The 20,260-nt window shown below is 37.3% G+C and overlaps 1 protein-coding gene across 1 annotated transcript in view; it reads right to left on the reverse strand.

Moving 5' to 3' along the window:
- The window catches only part of RhoGEF64C (Rho guanine nucleotide exchange factor at 64C), a 66,077-nt gene that overhangs the window by 25,504 nt on the left and 20,313 nt on the right, over positions 1–20,260 (reverse strand). Inside the window, exon 2 of the mRNA XM_011634008.3 lies at positions 6,284–6,488. Coding sequence (XP_011632310.2) covers positions 6,284–6,397 — 114 coding nt within the window. The 5' untranslated portion in view covers positions 6,398–6,488. The remainder of the gene's footprint in view (positions 1–6,283; positions 6,489–20,260) is intronic.

A 20,260-nucleotide genomic window follows, 5' to 3' on the forward strand; every position in this document is an offset into this window, starting at 1 on the left:
ACACACCCACACACCACCCACACACCACACCCCCACACACCCCACACACACACCCTACATCCCCCCCCCCACACACACACACACACACACACAGAGCCACGCACACGCATTTGCTTATTTATTATATGATGATAAGTGTTTATTATATGATGATGTTGTGCAGAAAGAGTTGCGACGTATTATCACACGCGATCTTGTAGCTAAGCCGACCGCGTGTGCATGTGCATCCCGGGGTCACGGTAGATGCACCGCGGATGCATCATCCTTGTGACTCCACCGGTGCGTCTCTACGTTGCACAACCGTGCGCCGGCGTGTGCGCTAAAATTCAAAGCGCGCGTGATTATGATTAGCCGCTACTTGCAAGCGACTTGCAAAAGTGTTTTCGATACAAACGATAGATCGTTTTCGTAATATACTTTATAAGGCTACTATGTGCAATAAGGCTATATTCATATCGGATAAGTAATCTTAAAAATCGTAATTCTCTCCGGTAAAGAGAGATTCTCGCTTCGAGATAAATAATAAACTATATTTGATTAAGTCAAGATAAATTGAAGAAAGATAATTTCAAATTATTAAAAGATATCGATACACCATTAGAATTATACATTTAAAAGTATTGTAATTGTCCATTGTTTTTTCACTTCCGACTTATCATTCGGGTGTGAAAAATTAGCATGTGAAAAGCTGTGATAATCAGAAATATATACATTACAAACTTATCAAAAGATATAATCCTCTTGATAAATTTCCTCCTCTCTCTCTCTCTCTCTCTCTCTCTCTCTCTCTCTCTCTCTCTCTCTCTCTCTCTCTCTCTCTCTGACGAAGGGAAGAGATCCTGTCGAACTGGTTAAGCAACATTGAGATAAATGCAGCACGGCTGTCGATATAACGATCGATCACATCTCCTGATTCGGTCGTTACGCACATCGAATCTTCCGAGATGACGCAAAACGTGCTGCGCAATAGCGGGAACGATTAAAAGGCGTTTATTAGCCGCGACTGCGGAGATGAGGAACGAATCGGTGCAAGATGGAATCTAACTGTTTTTTGCGTGAAAATTACGTCAAGGAAATGAAAGTGACACGCTCGGTGGCCTGCGGCTACGGCAAAATTTTCACCTCGCAAAGAAACCCGTCGCGACAACGACGGCGGATAGGGATGTTGAAGATGGAAGGCGATATGCGCCAGCGAATATGATGATGGCCTGACATCCGTAGATGACTCTGCGATGCCGGTGGGAAGATTAGATAAGCGAACGTTGGGGAAATCGGGTTGCACGTGAAAATTCGAATGTGCCAGTTTGATCAAGCGAATAAATCAACGAGTCGAGTCTTAATCGCTTATTGCAAATTATTGTTTTTACAAATGTTAATTAAAGCTGAGTGAAATTCAAATAAACCCTTCACTTCCTACTTCCTACTTGTTAAAAAGACAGGAGGGAAATCGATTAATTTATAGCTTACGATAGTGATCAATAAAAACTTGTGGAAATAGTAATTTGTTTCAAGATCACTGTGTACACAAAATGATAAAGTACATAAATCTGACAAGCTCTATATAGACTTGTCTTACTTTTATTATCTTTATCTCTTATATAATTATAATATACTTACTAGCGTTATATATACACATAGATCATAAATTTATATCCTTTATAAATAAGTAAGAATCCATGGGCCTTTCTCTTACACATTTTACTGTGTTTCTCTTCTAATAAAGTACAGGAATAGAGGAAAATTATTTTAAAACTGACTAGTATCTGAAAATGTATTAATTTAAGAATGCAAATAAGATTTTTATATAATATTAAATATATAAACAAGAATTATATCTTAAAAAAGTAAAATAGTCAAATGTATAAATCAGGTTAAAATATTTGTGGAAAACATATTATTGCTCAATTTATTATAATGACATGCTTGCAAAATAGAGGTTGTAAATAGAGGTTATAGATAAAATAACACATAGCTACGTATCGGTTTATGCATATACAAAGATAAGATAATATCGTTTGTTACTAATAAAAATTTCTTCTTATAATTGCAATTGATATAATGCGAGAATTTATGCGTAAAATACAAATAAAGTTTCATTTTATTATTAATGAAAAAGTTGCATATTTCATAATGATTGAAAAATGCAATAGATGTTTCTTTCATAATGATTGAAAAATGCAATAGATGTTTCTTGCATAATTTTTGCATCTTACATTCGTACAAGAGTTTAACATTTAAAATAAATGTCAAAAATAAAAAAAAAATGAAAAATCCGTCATATTTCGCAATTTCATGAAATTAATATTTATAAGAACATATAAAGTGTGAAAAATTTTTTATCGTTGAAAAATATTTGACACACGTAAGATATAGATGTAAAAAAAAGGCAATGATTTATTTTCTCTTAAATATCAAGATGTATATTGTCTTAATGGTTTGAGATAAATAAAGTTCGCGATCGAAGGCAAGAAATTGCGAGGGAATAAAGTCTCGAAAGTTCCCCGTAGCGATGTGGGCCAAATACTAATAAACCAGTTGTTCCAGCACGCAAGAACGGCGAACGCTCGAAGGAGCATGGAAAGTCACGCGCCTGTGAGAAATCCGTGTATACGCTCGAATAGTTATATAAACTATTACCGGTCACGCAGAATAGCGCTGAATCGCCAAATCCTAAATTACAAAATACCCAACGAGCAGGTAGTTATCTGACGAGAAAGAGCATATAATTTAGTGAATCAGCAATTCTTAAAACGCGCTCTGTTGTCATTTGTATATATTCAAACGCGCGTTCGGATGAAGTACGGCTGTCAAATTATGACACGATCACTGGCTGTCAGTTTTCAACCATTATTTTCCCAATACGAAGATTAATGAAAACGTGAAAATGAGAAATCGTCTCACTTATATATTTATAATAAATTCTCATTAGTTATCTGAAAAGAAATTTTATGCAGCTGTTATTAAAATAATATTTCGTGATCTAAGTGCGCCAATAATAAGATATATGTCTTATTATCGCTTTGAACGATTTCTAAGGATTTCTTACGATTCCGAATATTCAATTAGATCTTACGTGCTTCATGTATTAAGAAAATTCGTATTAAAATTGAAAATAAATTACCGCGCGATGTTGTCAGAAAATATATATATATTTTCGTAGCTACTTAAAGACCTGCGACTTATTTTTAGGCGGTACCGTCGTAAACAAGACACTTAGATAATGCGTATATGGTGCTGGCATGCGTAATTACAATGTCGGATGTGTGCGTGCGATGGACGCGGTGATTTATACGCATGCGATCGTAAAGATTGTTCCTCTTACCCTCGCAAATGTTCGATTCGCGTATCACTCAGAGAGGCAGCGAGCGGCCTTTTGCTGCATAAGCGTGCGGGATTACTCGCGGAATTGCGCAAATTTATCCCCATTCGTAACACTTGTCGATGCGATAGAAAGTAATAATACTTACAAGCGCCAAGTAATGATACTTATTAATCCTCTTGCATTACTTATGAATTCACTGCCGTAAATCGATACGAATAAAATAATGGTAAAATAATGGCCTCCAAATTTTTGTTTATCGCAACTTTGATTATCATTTTTATCATGGACCATTTAGCACATAGTTTATAATAATTAAAAAATATATAAATATTTAAATAATCTTTATTTTTAAAAAAATCTTAATTTGTTATAATAGTTTGTGCAACTTCAAATATAATCAATTTGTTAGTTAATATCGACTTCGTTATTAAAAATAAAGAAATTTTATTTTATTCTGATAATTACAAAATGTAATGATATTGCTCGATAAAAAAAGATGTGACTAATTAAAAAGTATACTGTAAATTTCATTAACTATGTAAATTCCGAAAAATGCATATTCACGATTAGTAACCGGCACCGACTGACACTCGAGATTTTTACCCAAGAAAGACAAACTCGAGAAAGAGTATAATATATCATCGCGAGACAATATAAAGACAATACGAAGTATTTGATATCATAATCAGCGACGACTGGTTTTAAGGTAAAACCAAACCAGCCATTGTCCAAGCGACAAAACCGAAGCACGTATCTTGAATTTTACGAGCATCCTTGTCATTGTGATAACTGTCCTTCGCGAAACGTTTTCTACTTCAGAGTTCTGCTTTTATGCCGCACCAAGTTTCCCTTTTCAAGTTCTTTGCTTTTTTCTTTCGTGATATGCATCTCATAGCATAATGTATATCAAATTGAATTATATATGTTTATTTGGTATACAAAATTTTTCAATGTTTTTCTCCATAGATTCTCCATAAAACAAAAGATACACATCTTTAACAATATTAATGTAAATACTAGTATAATGATAATTATAAAAGTATCACAAACTGCTTTTCTATATTTGCTTTTCTATATTTTGCTATTATAGCATTTATATGTAAAATACAGAAAGAGAAAGAGACATACCACAAAACAATCCGGCATCTCCTTTCAACTTGCGCAATTCTTTATGTGACGCTGATATTACAAATAATTGATAGCTTTCTGACATTTTAGAATTCCAGGATTCACAGAAAGATTCTTGGACAAACAGCATGTTTTTCTTAACACAAAAAAAAATAGAAAAAAAACAACATACCACAAACTCTATCATAAATTGTTCAAGTATGTCTCTAACAATGTAAGCAGAAATATAGAAATCCAAACCGCAAAACCAAGTCGTAAGTTTTTCGACTGTCAGTGATGGTTCGACAGATTGTCTATCGAGGCAAGGCGTTAAGCGGCTTCGACGCTAAAGCGTGCAATTCCCGGCCGTCGTAAAATGCGAACGTCAATTCACGCTTCTCAAGCGATTGAATTCTCGGTTAATGATAAAAATCGTAGCGTGGTAATCGTAGCAGTGAATTGCTTATCGATGACGGCAATTAAACATCGAATAAAATGTCACATCGTTACGAAGAGTACTTACGATCAGCATACGTAATGTACGTCACAACGTTGCTCATTGCAGGAGATCAGACTGCTCTAAGACGTGTTCATTTCTTCCTTCGGATTCCACTTCACTCGCGACAAGCCTTCACCAATACTTTGAATAAAACATCGACGCGATTATATATGCGCATTTGACATAAGAAATTCCCGATAATTATCACGATTATATAAAAGAAATTCTATATCGAAGGAAGAAAACCTTTTCCTTTTCAATATCATGTTTTGTAAGCTTTATAAAAATATTAATTGCCTGCAACTTTCAAATAACGATAAATTATGATTAATTATTTAGTAAGCAATTTTTAACTTCGTCTTATTTAATATAAAGCTTTACTCGTTTTAAATATGATGAAGAGACAACAATACACGACGCGTGTCTGATTTAATCATTACTTACGTTGACGTCTGTCAACGTCAATGTTGCTAAAGAGTAACGCGGAACGAAATGGAAAGGCTAAAGGCAAAAGGAGAGTGGAGGTACAGAAAAAAAATCCGTGATCCAGGAGATAGGCAACCACGTCACGTTCATTCATCCCCGTGTTATGCAAGCAGTTGGTACCTAGTAATTAACCCATCTGAATGCACTTTCCCTATTTTGACACGCCAGCACGAGTTATACACATCGTTCTCTCTCTCTCTCTCTCTCTCTCTCTCTCTCTCTCTCTCTCTCTCTCTCTCTCTCTCTCTCTCTCTCTCTCTCTCTCTCCCCCCCCCCTTCTGTTGTTGTAAACATCCGTAAAACGATCAATTTGTCTTTTTGCAAACAAAAACTCTAATGCACCATGATATTGACTTTCCCTCTAAATACTCGCCACACAAATACTTGGATACTCTGTATCCAAGAAATTATAGTGCCATGCCACTCTCGTTATGTAAAGGCGTTTTGCCCTACGCAAAAATGTTTCGAAAAAAAAAAAAAGGCCAACCACCGATAGTTTCTCCTCCGTTTCGAAGACGCAAAAAGAGGACCATTCAGACTTGATTCGCTGCAAGTGGCAATTAGACCGCACGGAGAAATTGCGATACCAGAAGAAAGCTCTCCTTAAGAATCCGCCACTTGCCACAATGGCAGTATCTAATGACTGGCCGGATGAGGTTCCATGATTCCAGCCTCGGTTGTGTCCCGTTACGTAAAACGCCGCGTAAGAGCGTCACGCGTCTGACACGCTCTCTCGCGCATCGCATCGCATCGCATCGCATCGCATCGCATCGCATCGCATCGCATCGCATCGCATCGTGCGTGCGACTCCACGTAAATCGGATATCGAGCGATCTCGGATTCTCGGACGGATGGATTTCGAGGCTTACTTTGCCGGAGGTGGGCGAGCCGGATGTCGGGCTCAGATGATACATCTTGGGGGTGAGCATAGCTGGAGGTGTGCCGAGGCTACCCGGGGCGACAGCCACGCTCGTCATGGTCATTTCCCGCGATGGTCGCAGACCTCAGTGTCTCCGCAGCACCAGCAGTCCGCGCCCCTCTGTTCCAATCTCGCATCCTCAGATCGTGACGAATCTGATCGACAAAGAAAAATTGTTTCCTTTAGGTATATCAATTGTTCAACAATGTCTCTTAATACAGAAGTGATATATATCGATTTTTACTCAAAAACATTTGTGTAAGTTAAAGCATTCGAGCAATTTTTTTTATACATATAAGATTAATAGTATAGAAGATATTTAATAATATTTTAATATGCAACTTATAAAATTAATATTTCACACTTTCTTTATATCTTTCATTGCTAGAAAATATCGTTTCTCAGAGCATAAAATAAATGTTTATCCTAACGCTACGTTTAATCGTACTTGCGTTTCAGAGAGATTCGAACGTATATTTAGGCACGATGTGGATTGAATTAAAATCTCTGTGGCGAAATCTACGTTTCAACGATGAAATGATGAGTTCGGGATCGACAGTAGCAAAACGGCGTTTCATAATCATCGCAATAAATTACGATACCTGACAATGGTACCATGCAATTTCTCTCGCCAGGAGATCACGATTGCGCAATTTTCGTCGCGCCAGACGAGATATTCGGTCGGCCGGACCTAGAAAGCGTCCAGGAAATGTTAATTCGCCGGAGTTACGTGCATCGAATACGGACGAATATATTTCGCGAGCTCTATGCTTGGTTAAGCACGTAACATTTGTAGTTGACATTTATTTTCGATACGTAGCCAATACATTTTCGCCAAACCAAATATTCATGACATTACATTCACGATTTCGTCACTCTGTAACTTTATATAATCGCAACAATGTAAATATTTTATCTTGCTCTGCTTTTAATAAAAAAAAATAAAAAAAAATTATTTTTAATTTCCTATTTTATTCCATAAATGTGAATTTTTTATTCTAGTTATAAATGTAACATTTTAATTTCATGATATTATAGCGCACATATAAATATTAAATAAAATTAATCAAACTAACAAAATTAACATTAATTTACAAAGTACAAATTTAAAATCCAAATATAAAACACAAGCTTGATTTCAATTATATAACGCATCGTTTAATAAATTAAGATAAATATCAGTATTTATATAAAAAACTTTACGTAAACCTATTATATTACAAAGTTAGAATTGATTATTCACAATTAATATTTGAAAACTTCCCTGATTCGTCTAAGATCTGTCCAAAAATCAAATATAGAAGTAAATAAATTAATCGATTAAATAATAGAGAATTTGATAAATAATGTATTAGCTAATTATCAGTCCCTTTTTTTCATATATGGAAAACAGTTCATCACGTCAGCTTAGAAATAACGCGAGTAGAATTCATAAATAATTAAAACGTACGAAGAGAGACGGAAAACGAAACATGTCACGTGAATCTTACTGGATGTATAAACAATTCTTGTTGAACGAAGGAAAATTGTATATAAGAGCATATAAACCGCTTAGCCGTCTGTGACTAACAGTTGATGCAAACGAGCCCCACAAATTAATTCCACAAACGAGGGAACGCAATGTACGAGTGACTTGGTAGCATTTAATTAACAGAGCGAGAGACTAGCCAAGAAATGGAGCGGATAACTGTTCGAAAGAAAAAATGATCCGGAGTGCGAGCGCTTAACAATAAATTGTCATCAATTGTAACGCACACCGCACTTAACTGTAAATTCAATCTACGAAATTCTGGAAACTTTATTTTTTGTTGCGTTGTTTTATTTATCCTTATTTATTATAAATGCTTGTAACTAAACAAAAATAAAAACAATACGATATAATACAAATTCCTATTATATAATACTCAGTTTCATGATAAACTTTCGCGATAGCCCGTTGATTAATTTCGTTCAACGCAAATCTGTTTCAAGATCAGAAAATATATTTTACATTTACGTTACGGCTCTGATTTGTAAAACTAGCTACAGTTCATGGAACCCGTTGTTTCCCCACGAGGCCCTGCTCGAACTGCATTCGTACGCACGGGGCTCAAATAAAGATGTCTGCGAAGCCGCCGACGGAGCCGACGCGTTACGACCGTGGAATGCATTCTCGAGATTCTTGCTCGTCGATGCACCACCGTCCGCTCGTGATGTATGAGTAAACACACGCTGTAATAACGAGACGGGCATAAAAACGTCTGCCGGAGTTATTTTTACACGATCCTGCGAGAAGAAATCGCGACGATCGAGACGTCCATTCAGAGAAAAGAAGAAACATCGATCGCGTAGATAAGGATTGACATTGATTTATCGCTTTATGTAATAATTGTAAATTAGAATTATGTAGGCGATAATGAGATCGTCTTTATTAAACTTTCCTATATCTCTGACATTTTCAATATTTACGTGAGTATATGTGATATATTTCACGTATATCGTGGAACGCAAATGACCATATTACTCAAGTCGCACAAATGCAAATCGCGTTCATGAATTGCAAAATTTAGGAATGAACAAAGAGGAGCAGCGCCGACTTTATAACGGTGCGCGACTCGCCGAAAGACAATGATCGGCCGTTCGCTTTCGTAATGATACGGTACGTCGTCTACGATCTAATGCCGAAGCAAGCAAGAAAAACAGCCGAAGGGAGTCGACATTGCAAAACGAACTAAATAAACCGGGCTATCATTAGAGTCTCAAAATCGCCCGCGATACTTTACGTCTGTCGCGTTCCTTCTGTCTGCCAAAAATAGACCAAACTTGTAGCCCAACCCTTGTAATTACGCAATTAGAAAGTAAAATTTGACTAACGCTATTTCTGATTCTAAAACATAAAAGAAACAATCCAGAAATAACAAGGTTAGGTAGAAGCGTCGCTTTCGTTATTTTAAAAATAAAAAAAAAGATTTAATATCAATTTCTTATCAAAATAAGTTTTACAGGTGTTTAGTTGCAAAATAAAATAAAAAATTTAAAAACATAATTTAGAAATAAATCAAAGTGAAAAGCTTAATTAAATTTAATCTTCTTTAATTTAATCAAAATATTTAGTCAAAAATTGTAAAAAATTGCAAAATACCACGAATTATTATGAAACTTTCGCTAGAAAATAAATTGCTTCTAAACTCCTCGAGAGAGGAGTTCCCATCGATGACAGATAGAAATGATGGTTGAACATGTATACATATTCCCGTATATATGTTTGGAGGGATAATGACAGAAGACGTTGCGATCGTGCGTCACAAGTAATCAGCAAGAGGATAACGATGATGATGTAATTCATCCGTAAATCCGAAAGACCGTGCATTTCCTCGGCCGTGTAATCCGCGAGTCGAGGCACGTGTATTCGCACGGTGTGCACAACTCGTTGTACATCGCCGATAAATCGCCGCGGTGAAAAATAATAGTCGAGGAAATCGCGCAGAACGGACAATTATGTCGTTACCGTATGGCAATCAGCAACGCGCGGATCTACCCGAAACACCGTGCGAGCTCTTGCTTTAGCAAGTTTACGTAATGAGACGTTTTTCCCTCCAGATCCTTGAGCGACAACTCGGACTTTTAAACGGACCGACGCAAATCCGAGAACGACAAAACGGAAATGCGCCGAGTTTCTCAGGTTACACGGAAAGTGTGATACAAGAATGCATAGAAACATAAATTGATAAAACTTACTATTATTTTATTTATATATTTTTTTTTTTAGTTAGATCGTTGTAACATAATTTACCACGACAATAATGACGAGAGAAACGTGAGGCCAGATGTCCTAGAATTATGAAAAATCACGCCGCGATTTACATAACGATAGAGATTTTCTTCCGTCGCGAAATATAAAAATTCACACGGTCTCGGGTTCTTATTGCAGATAATACTTTGATTATCGTACGATCATCTTTTAGCCTTGTCATGTACACGTTAATTACATTCACTAGGAGTAATCATCTACGCAAATTGTAGAAATAAAAACGTGTCAATCTTTCATCTGATGATGCTAACTTGCATGTAATAATGTGTAATGTGTTATAAAGTAAAATATCGACAGAAACATCATTTATCATCTGTATCGAAGTTAAAATAGAAAATCAGTATTCACGATTGAAAGATGTATTATTATTTTAAGCATCTCCCTCACTTACTACTTTGTTTCTTTTGATATTTTTAAAATGCTAATTTTATTTTATTTAACTTTATTTAAATTTACTTTTTTCTTAAATATGAATTTTTATTTAACAACAATTTTAAAACACGCGTAAACTTCTGTCAATATTTTAAAGGAAAATATAAAATCCATAATCACCAATTATTTATGTTAACATCGTTAAAATGGATATTATTATAAATCAAATTCTAATATTTTTAGGATATTAATTTTATCTTAAAGACACATTTTTATTTAACAACAATTTTAAAACGCGAGTAAACTTCCTTTAAAAGAAGATCCAATCCGTAATCACTGAGATCGTTGAAAAGGCAAAAAAATGACATTATTATAAACCAAGTTCCATGCAGAAACTTATGCTAATTACAGGAGAGATCGAAGGAAATGATTTCGTCCTTATCCACTTTCCACGAGGAAGATCTCCGGATTACGAAAGTCCGACGGCAAAGTCTCCGCACGACTCATCTTCCGGAAGAAACGCGACGACATGCGGCATGCCGTTAATGTAGGTTAACACACCTCTCGAAGGACAACGTGTGCGCATACTCCGAGTACTGTTAATCCGCGCCGACTGACACTCATCGTCATGCAGCGTCCTGGCATTCAATGATTTTTTTTTATTTCAGCAATGCTGCCTTCTGCATTCGCAACTTGCGTCTTCGAATGCGCCTGTGTACGTACAGTGAACACGTGTGGCAGACAACTGCAAGCGGAACCGTCTCGTAATATACTAGAAACATCAAACGTACATAAAAATTTGCTGTGACGAAATTGTGATATAAATCATTCGTCGTATTAAATTTTTTACATAATAATAAGAAATATAATAGACTTCCGTAGAACTTATGTATATGTCTGGTCTTAACATTTATTCAAAGTAAATAATAACTCACGTTAAATGTTCAGAGCCAAAAAGTATAAGTGACAAATTTTATAAAAACAAGTTATAAGTTATAAGTACAATCATAAATTAATAAGACGCAATATAAAATTTAACACTAAAAAATAATTTTAACAATGTAATAAATTCAAAAAAATTATGTTAAAGAAAAAGATGAAGTCTAATTGCGATTTAGCATGTCCTCTTTCACGCAGATTTATTAATCATCTTTTCGACACGATGACTATTACGGTCGATATAGAAAATATATAAGTAATTTTCTTAAATATACAATATATAATCGAGGTAATTGTGACAGTGGAACAAATGTGAAATCGTAATATTTTCTACTGATGAAATTAATAATCATTGCTTTAACAATATATTTTATGATTATTAAACACATATAATAATCTATCTACATATAATAATCTAAGTTATACACTAAATCTTCAGAATGTTCAGATTGTTATTTTATAATTTAAACAAATAAATAATAGAAAGTAACCACCGCTTTTTATTTGACTAATAATACTACTACATACTTTAGAGCGAAAATGGATATGATTGTACGTTTCTTTCTTTCTACTTTCAACTTGTAGAATGACTATGTCAACAAATGTCAATCTTCTTTCTTATATATTTTACTCATATATTTTACTTTTGTTTTTCACCTCTTCTTACTGAATATATTACTCTATGTATAAATTACTTTAGCATCAACATTAGTATGTACATTGGTATGTAAGAGATATAAGCGTAATAAAATAATATAGTTGATATAATATAATAAATGTAATAAAATAATATAGTTTATCGGGCGGCATGCATCCTGCAAAAAATTCTCCGTGAAAAAAAAGAGATCGACGAGCGGAGGCAATCAGCGTCAAAGCAGAGCTAACTGGAAAGATGAAAGCCAACGTGAAGACCGAGAGACATTAACTTTCCCGTGGATCCTGGTCGACGGCCGCTAAGTGACATCCAATTGACTAACAAATAGAGAATTATACAGGACTTAAAAAAAATTCTCCTGCTCTCGCAGCCAATTAGCCGTCCGCTCGTTCGCGCGACGAGCCGTGCCGAAATACAAAATACTGGCGTGTATCCTGAAACTTTGTTTTCACAAATGCCAGTGAAGTCGAATGATCTCGATAGGTGATGGTCAGGTCGGTGCCGATAACGGTTCTCGAGAGGAACGGTTATCGACGCCCCGCGCTGAGGGAAACGGAGAACGCAACGATCGAACGCGAGATCGGCAACCGGAGGGAAAAGGCCGGCGAGAGACAACGCCGGGCACGGATGACCAAACGCTCTCCGCCAGGTTCGTCGAAAGCTGGTAACGGAGCTCGTCTGCCGCGAGAAGGGATATCGCAGGGCGAGAAGGCAATCCCGGGGCGGGGTGACGCGAAGCGTGAAATTGCCGCGATCGGCACGCGTACGTCGAACGATACGAAAGCGAATAATGATCATTTCTTCTTCCCCCCTCTCTCTCTCTCTCTCTCTCTCTCTCTCTCTCTCTCGCTCTCGCTCTTTCTCTCTTTCTCTCCGTAAACTACGGATCGCCACATTTATCTCGTTCGAGTCGCGCCTCGGTGCTTCCAACGGCGGAGATATTGCGGCACAGCATCCTCCGTTGCCACTCGATGCACCGGTGATTTTCGCAACGGTGCGTAACTCCGGTCGGCGTTACGAAGGAAATTTGGAAAACGAGATATCAACGCTCTATCTTCCTTGACATATAAAATTAATTTCGTATGCGTAAGTTTCTTAAGATCGTCTCAGGTATCTGTTTAGATCTCTCGACGTGACGGCTATCAATTTGTTCCGATCGAAAATGTTCAAAAAAAAAAAAAAAAAAAAAAAAACCAAGAAACGCAGATCTCCTCATTTAAATATTATTACGTAACGTATTTAAATATTATTTCATAATAACAAACGGACGGCGATTAGTAGTAGCAATACTTGCGACACTGTGAAAGAAATATAAACTTCATCAAAGAAAATATTGTCGTGGTAACGTTCATAAACGAAATACACATACACGCGTTGTTTGCAATAGCGGTGCAACGATAAATCAACAAGATGCAGGACTTTATAAAGAGACGTGTGCGCAACATCTCCGCTCGATCTGTATTTCGAAAAGATAGTTGGGAAAGTGCGAATCCCGATGAACAACGCGATACGCGATCTATCCTCCGACAAGTTAGCGCGATCGCTCGATTGAGACGAGGCGCGAGTTGCGAAAATCGCGAGAACAACATAAATGAAATAATGTGCCGCGGAATAGAATGAATGGACAGTAAATATAACATATTGCTGGCCGCGGTGCAAAGAAGGTAAGAAATAATCGGAAATAGGACGACGGAGGCGGAGATCTGGAGCTTCGAAGCGTGAAATTGGCGCGGTATCGGAACGCGTTTGAGTAACATACGGAGCAAGTGATCGGCGAAAAGCGGTGAGAGAGGTCTTCAAGTAACCTAAGATCGTGGTATTCAAAAAATCTAAGCACTTTTATTACTCAAAGAGCCTCCAGGGAATTACAAATAACTTTTACAAAATTAGACATAACAAATTATAAGACTCTAATGTACTGATATATAAACCACAAACAAAAAATAAAACAAACAAGAGCCCACCGCAGGGTACAAATGTTTTAAAAAAACATAAATAAATAAAAAAATTAAAAATTTAATCATTTTAAAACTTATCAGAGTAACTTCTAAAACAGAAAATAAAATCTCCGTTATATTTCGGTTTTAATCGAATCTCTTTTTTAAACTGTTTCCATTATTTTCTTTGTTTTCTATAAAAATTCTTTTTCTTTCACTATGTCAATTCTTTTTTTCTTCTATGCTCTTTTCTCTCTTTTAAAATTTTCATTATTAGAGTTACACAAATGCTATGTTTGCCGAGCTTAATGAAAAATCCTGTAATGGCTAACAACAGCTAGAATTGCAATGATGAAAAAGAAGAAAATGGAGAGAAGCGTCGTCTTCCGCGTGACGACAACAAGGACATTCGTCACGAAGAAACACGAGAAATACAACGGAGATCCTCCCCTGGCTGCTGCTGCTGGCACGGAAATAAGAGACAAGCGGAGAAGGATTTATTTACCAAGCCTGTGGTCGCGAAAGTATCGCGAATTACGCGTTATAATTACGGGCGCTGATTGCATTTCTGATTGGCCTATGCGCGGAGAGCGCACTGCGAATCTTCTAACGTCGGAATACAAACGATTAGCCCACCGTGTGCTATTAGGATGATGGACGAGCAATTTGCTATTGTATAACACGAGGCTGATTTTTAAGAAAACGCAAGATAGTAATTGATTAGACTTTCCTGTTTATCTGAAAACATTGCCCGCGTGGAACCAAGACGATTGATTATTACATTTAATTAAAAATTCATTTATAATTCTCCTATTTACGTTATCTAATGGCTAATATTAATTCCTCGAGAAAGAGTATGTATATATATATATAAAATTTATTAAAATATATATATAACATCTCCCCAAATAATAAACTCTCTTACATTATTTTAATTATCTATACTTACTGGATCAAAAAATTAACTCCCTAATTGGAGCGCGTCCATCGAAATCATACGCGATAATTAATACGCAAGAGGCCGCCGCTGCGGAGGAGCTCGATATTACGTGTAACGGGATAATTTTCAATAAGGCTGATCCAGTCTTAATTCAATGGATGAATAGGAAAGCAAAATCGAGCAGAATGGAGCGGCCATACCAGAGGAATGGATACCAGAGGAAGTAGGCTGGGCACGGGAGAACAAGGACCGGACAAAGCAAGATTGACTTTCAATGAGACGCAAAAATGAAATGAAATTTTATGGTGTCTCAGGGACCAGTCCGAGCCCCACTGCGCTGACCCACTTACACCTCTATCGTGGATTCGCGATCACTTTCATACCGGGCGAGCCGACCAACCGGCAACTCGTCTTAGATCCTAGGTCAGTGAGTGTTCTTCGCGATCCTTTTTTATGTATTCTAAAACTAGACTTTTCCTTCCGTAATCTGAGACATCTTGCGATACGCATACATTTGATACGCTTAATCACAAGGCTATGCGCAAAAGTATATATTATAATTCAGAATTAGTACTTTCACGATAGTAATTAATTGTCACTCTCATTATCGTAAAAAATTACAAGTCTAGATTTTCCAATGTTTCGATATTCTATCTACTAGATTATAAAATTAAATCGATATCGCCAGATTACTAAATTAAATTAATACTAATCGATTTAATTTAATTCGATTAAAAGTTATCTTAATTACGGCCAGAATTCAAATAAGAATTAGAATTCAAATAGAATTCAAATAATATGTTCTAATAAGGATCATAATATTACGGGAACAAAATTTAAGTACAAATGTTCGATATTATCCAAATTGAACGGTCATTAAATCTATGGATGCGAGTTCGAGGCAAATCTCGATTTCACTCCGAAGAAGATACACTTTTAGATTTCGCAAAGATTCGGCAAGATGTACATCTCGTGTTACAGCTCGAGTATTCGAGACAATCGAAGATCGGAAAACAATCAGTGGACGATAATCCTGATGATTCAGGAAACGTCCGCCCCGGACAACAACTCGCCTTTTCGCCGTTTTCGTCATACCGGTTTCTCCTGTCTCGCCTATTATCTGGAGCTTATCGAAGCAAGACATTTTGAAATGCTCAGAAACATATGACAACGAGCAAGTCGCGCAGTCGACCGTGAGAGGTTGTGCCCAAATTAAACATTATTAACAGCACCTACATTTAGAAACGACAGCCCGAACTCTCTCGTCATTAATCACGTGAAATAACGCTATTAATAACCGACGCATCGTTGAGCAACAATGATGCCGGTGTACAACAGATCTCAAATAATAATATTCGCGACGTTGTGTACACAATTCCTGTACCGCGTATTTTTCTAACTCATTACGTCCGACGCGAAATTAGTGAAAAGTCGCTTGTGCCACAATCATACTTCGCGATCTGCATTCTACGTACACTACCGACGTGTCTACCGTTAAACCGTTGATCGTGATTATATCTTCTATTTATTCCGTATAATAATCATATGTGTAATAAGACGCTCCGTCTGCTGAGAATCGGACGACCGCTAAATGCAGGAAGCGGATGTGACCTTAATATACAGCGAGATCGCTTTTAGGTCACGGAGACTTAAAATGTCGGACTGATCCTATCCACCTGGGAACATCGACGCGTGCGGTCACACGAATATATAAAAATTCGGATATACGTATATAATGACGTTTGTTGAATGCGGTTTGCTTTCCGAGAAGAGCCACTCGTCGCGGTCACGTTTATGCCTCGCTCGGAAGGACGCATTTTATAGGCCGTAGATTATGTTACCTCGTATTACGTGCGAGCGTTGGTCATTGTTAAGCATACGGGCCGGCCTCGCCGGGCTAAACTGAATAAAATACAATTTATTGCGCGCCGGTGATATACCGCCAGCGTAAGTAATTACTTAGCCAACGCAACCGCCAAGATGACTGTAACTTTACTCGTCCGCAAGCCGGAGAGCTAGCGGAATATCGCCTTTGGTGAAATTAATCCGCCACTAACGACCGGTTACAGCAATGTGTAAAGATCGTTGAACGATTAACCTTTTCAATATCATTTCTGTTGGTCATGTCAAAAATGGCGAAATATTCATCTCGATAAAGTTATCATCCTTTAACTTTTTGTATATTATATAAAATGTAATCTGATAACACTCAAACCGGAATGTATGATAACAAAACATTGTTATTTCCTTTTTATTCCTATTTAATTATCTTCGAGATATTTCTTGGAAGGTATATATATTTCAATGATATCGAGCAGATTAAGAGATAAGGAGAGAAAGATAACCATTTACGTGTAAATTTAATTAAAAAGATCAAATCTGTGATTTAAGGCATACTGAAAAGTCTAGGATACTCTTTATGTTTAATGTTCACATATATTACGTGTTTTGACGTATAATTTATTAGAAATGAATATACAATGATTTTTTAGGGATTTAATTTGCGCTACACCCAAGATCATGTGCAATTACGATTTAAATTGAACAAAATTCAGCGTATATTTCCAACGAAATCATCGGATTCCAAATCCTGAAAACTTGCGCTAGTATATCTTTCCAGAAGAGTTCTCTATCCTTGTCTGATATCCCGGGTCAAGGCTGCGCCAATTAACAGCCGAGTCCCATTCTCGATCGTGTCTTCTAGCGAACCACTCATTATGGAGGAAATTCGAAGATCTTATTTGGCCGGTATTTAAATCACACGGCGCGTGGCGGTCGGTCTTGCTCGAGTGACCGCCTTATGGCAAGGAAATTCGTGGGCCTTATTTAGCCTCTTATTTACCATACAGTGGCACAGTTTTGCTCTTCCCCCGCTTTTACCTTTTCTCGCGACGTCAAGCAAGGAAATGAACGAACGAGTTTCCTGGCTCGTGAAACCCGAGCCGCTCTCGCGTGCATCTGAAAGTCGGATCAGACGTCGGATATCCTACGCGTCTTCACGTTTTCTTTATCTGGCATTAGACTAATCAAGCGATATCCTCCTGGTATCTAGGAACATGTCTCTTCTTGAGATACTTTCGAACGCCTCCGCGATTTCTTTAAATTTGCCCTAATTCTATGATTTACCATCGTTGCCAGTGTCCATTGTTCAATTTTGCTATATAATCCATTTTAATGATGTTCGAGCAAGAGAATGAAACCTTTAATTGATAACAAAGCAATTTGTAAAAAAGAATATAGAAATGGAGAAAATAATTTAAATAAAAGATTGAAAAAAATATTAATTGTAGATTTCTTTCTCTATTGTTCTAGTCACTGTAAAACTATAAAAAGATACGGTTGCCCTGCATGACATCCAGGTGTAACCTGTCCGCTACGCATAATGTAGGTAGACGGCTTTCCTCGCTTCATGAAAGTGGCCTCTCTTCGGCAATTCGTTACGTACAGCACCCGTAAACATTCCTCACAAGTAGTCTCCGGGCTTCTTTCTCTCTCTCCCTCTCTCTTCTCTCTCTCTCTCTCTCTCTCTCTCTCTCTCTCTCTCTCTCTCTCTCTCTCTCTCTCTCTCTCTCTCTCTCTCTCTCTCTCTCTCTTTTTCTCTACTTCATTGCCTTTCATTCTTCCCTTTTCTTCCAACCATCTTTCTTCCACTTTTATGACCCTTGACTCCGAGCTGTCAAAGATATTTTCGTAACACTTCCACAGAACCAGACACTTTTATATATCCATTAAGCACTCGATTAATAATTCATCGCGTTAAGACGTTATTAATTATTCTCAGAACATTAACAATTTGCGCGTAATAATAGTAATTAATAAAACTTCTTAACAAACTTACATTCATCCGATATAATTCCAAGTGACTGTAAATATCTAAGCTTTACAGCTCATTACGCTTACGCACACGTGATATCAATTAGATTTATCTGTCCAAATTTCTACGAAATGTAGCGCCGCAGAACCATTAATAAGCAGAATTAATAAGCAGAAATCAAATAATTCGAAAGTATTTTCTCCCGCTGATAAAAGTGCGGAGTGATAGTAGCTCCTTACGTGCTGTGGACTCGAGAATGCATTCAGTGAGCGGGACGTCTATTTTGAAAGAAGCGATTCGCCAGTGACAGTATATATAAATGCCACGCGAGCGTTCCAGATCGATTCTCGAGTCTCGATATTCGCTGCCGGCGATGGACGGCGTGGCGGGCTGAGGGCCCCGCGCGAGATCAAAGGCACGCGCATGCATTCGTACTTAATGCCATGCAAACATCATGCAAATTACCATGGAGTCCAATCTCCTTTTTTCGATACCCGAGAAACCGCGCGCACGCTCTCGTCTATTTCGAACCCTAACACATATGCGCGAACGCACGGAATGTCGCCGACGATATCGGCGCCTTTCCTCTCGTAACGCACGCACGCGATCGCCAAACACAAAAATTTCGCGAAAGCGAATGGGGTTCCATTAACTCCTAATAAGGGGAATACAAGGCGCAAGAGTTGTTAATTTTGAAAAAAAGTTCTTTAAAACAGGTGGTCCATCAAGTCGAGACGATTTCGATGAATTTCCATGAAGAGCATAATATCGAGACGAGATAAAAATTATTAAATGTTAAAATTATGATAATGAAATATAAAAATATAAAGTAAAAAATTGGCTTGACCGGATAGATCGTTATGCTAGAAGTGATTCGTGTTTCATGATATTCCTCGCATGAGAAAGTAAAACTATTCGAGGTAACTTATCTTGGTAAATCGACCGCTCTGGCCGAGGCTTCGTTTCATATCGGCGAGTTGCGTTTTTCCACGACCCAGTTAGCTATCGGTTAGGGTTTCGGATCAATTAATTATTGCGTGTCCAAAGAGACGACGTATCGTCGTCACGCTCTCGCGTTGATGCCAATACGCCGTCTTGGCAGGCGAATCGAGGACCGATTTCGATAGGAATTCATCGCGCGTATCGACTACTACATTGCTGTGGCATCATCCAAGTAACGTGCATCGCGCAAAGTGATACCCGCTTTCGTGCTATTCGTAAACGTTCGATACACCGGATCGCATAATTTATAAATACGGTATTCCGACACCGAAGGCACTTGAATATTTAATGTATTATCGAGCGACAATATACACTTTCACTTATAGAGAGTTGTGGCTCTCCCGAGAGAGTAATCGGGTTATATCTACGTAATTTATGTGTTTACGATTAGAGCGACAACTAAATTATATTTGTTGTCTCGTAAATTGGAAACGTCGCTCTAAAATAAATATTACCACTAGGAGTCAATCAAATGCAT

This window comes from Pogonomyrmex barbatus, unplaced genomic scaffold (assembly GCF_055798465.1).
Source record: "Pogonomyrmex barbatus isolate J1 unplaced genomic scaffold, ASM5579846v1 scaffold2, whole genome shotgun sequence".
Classification (NCBI taxonomy): Eukaryota; Metazoa; Arthropoda; class Insecta; order Hymenoptera; family Formicidae; genus Pogonomyrmex; species Pogonomyrmex barbatus.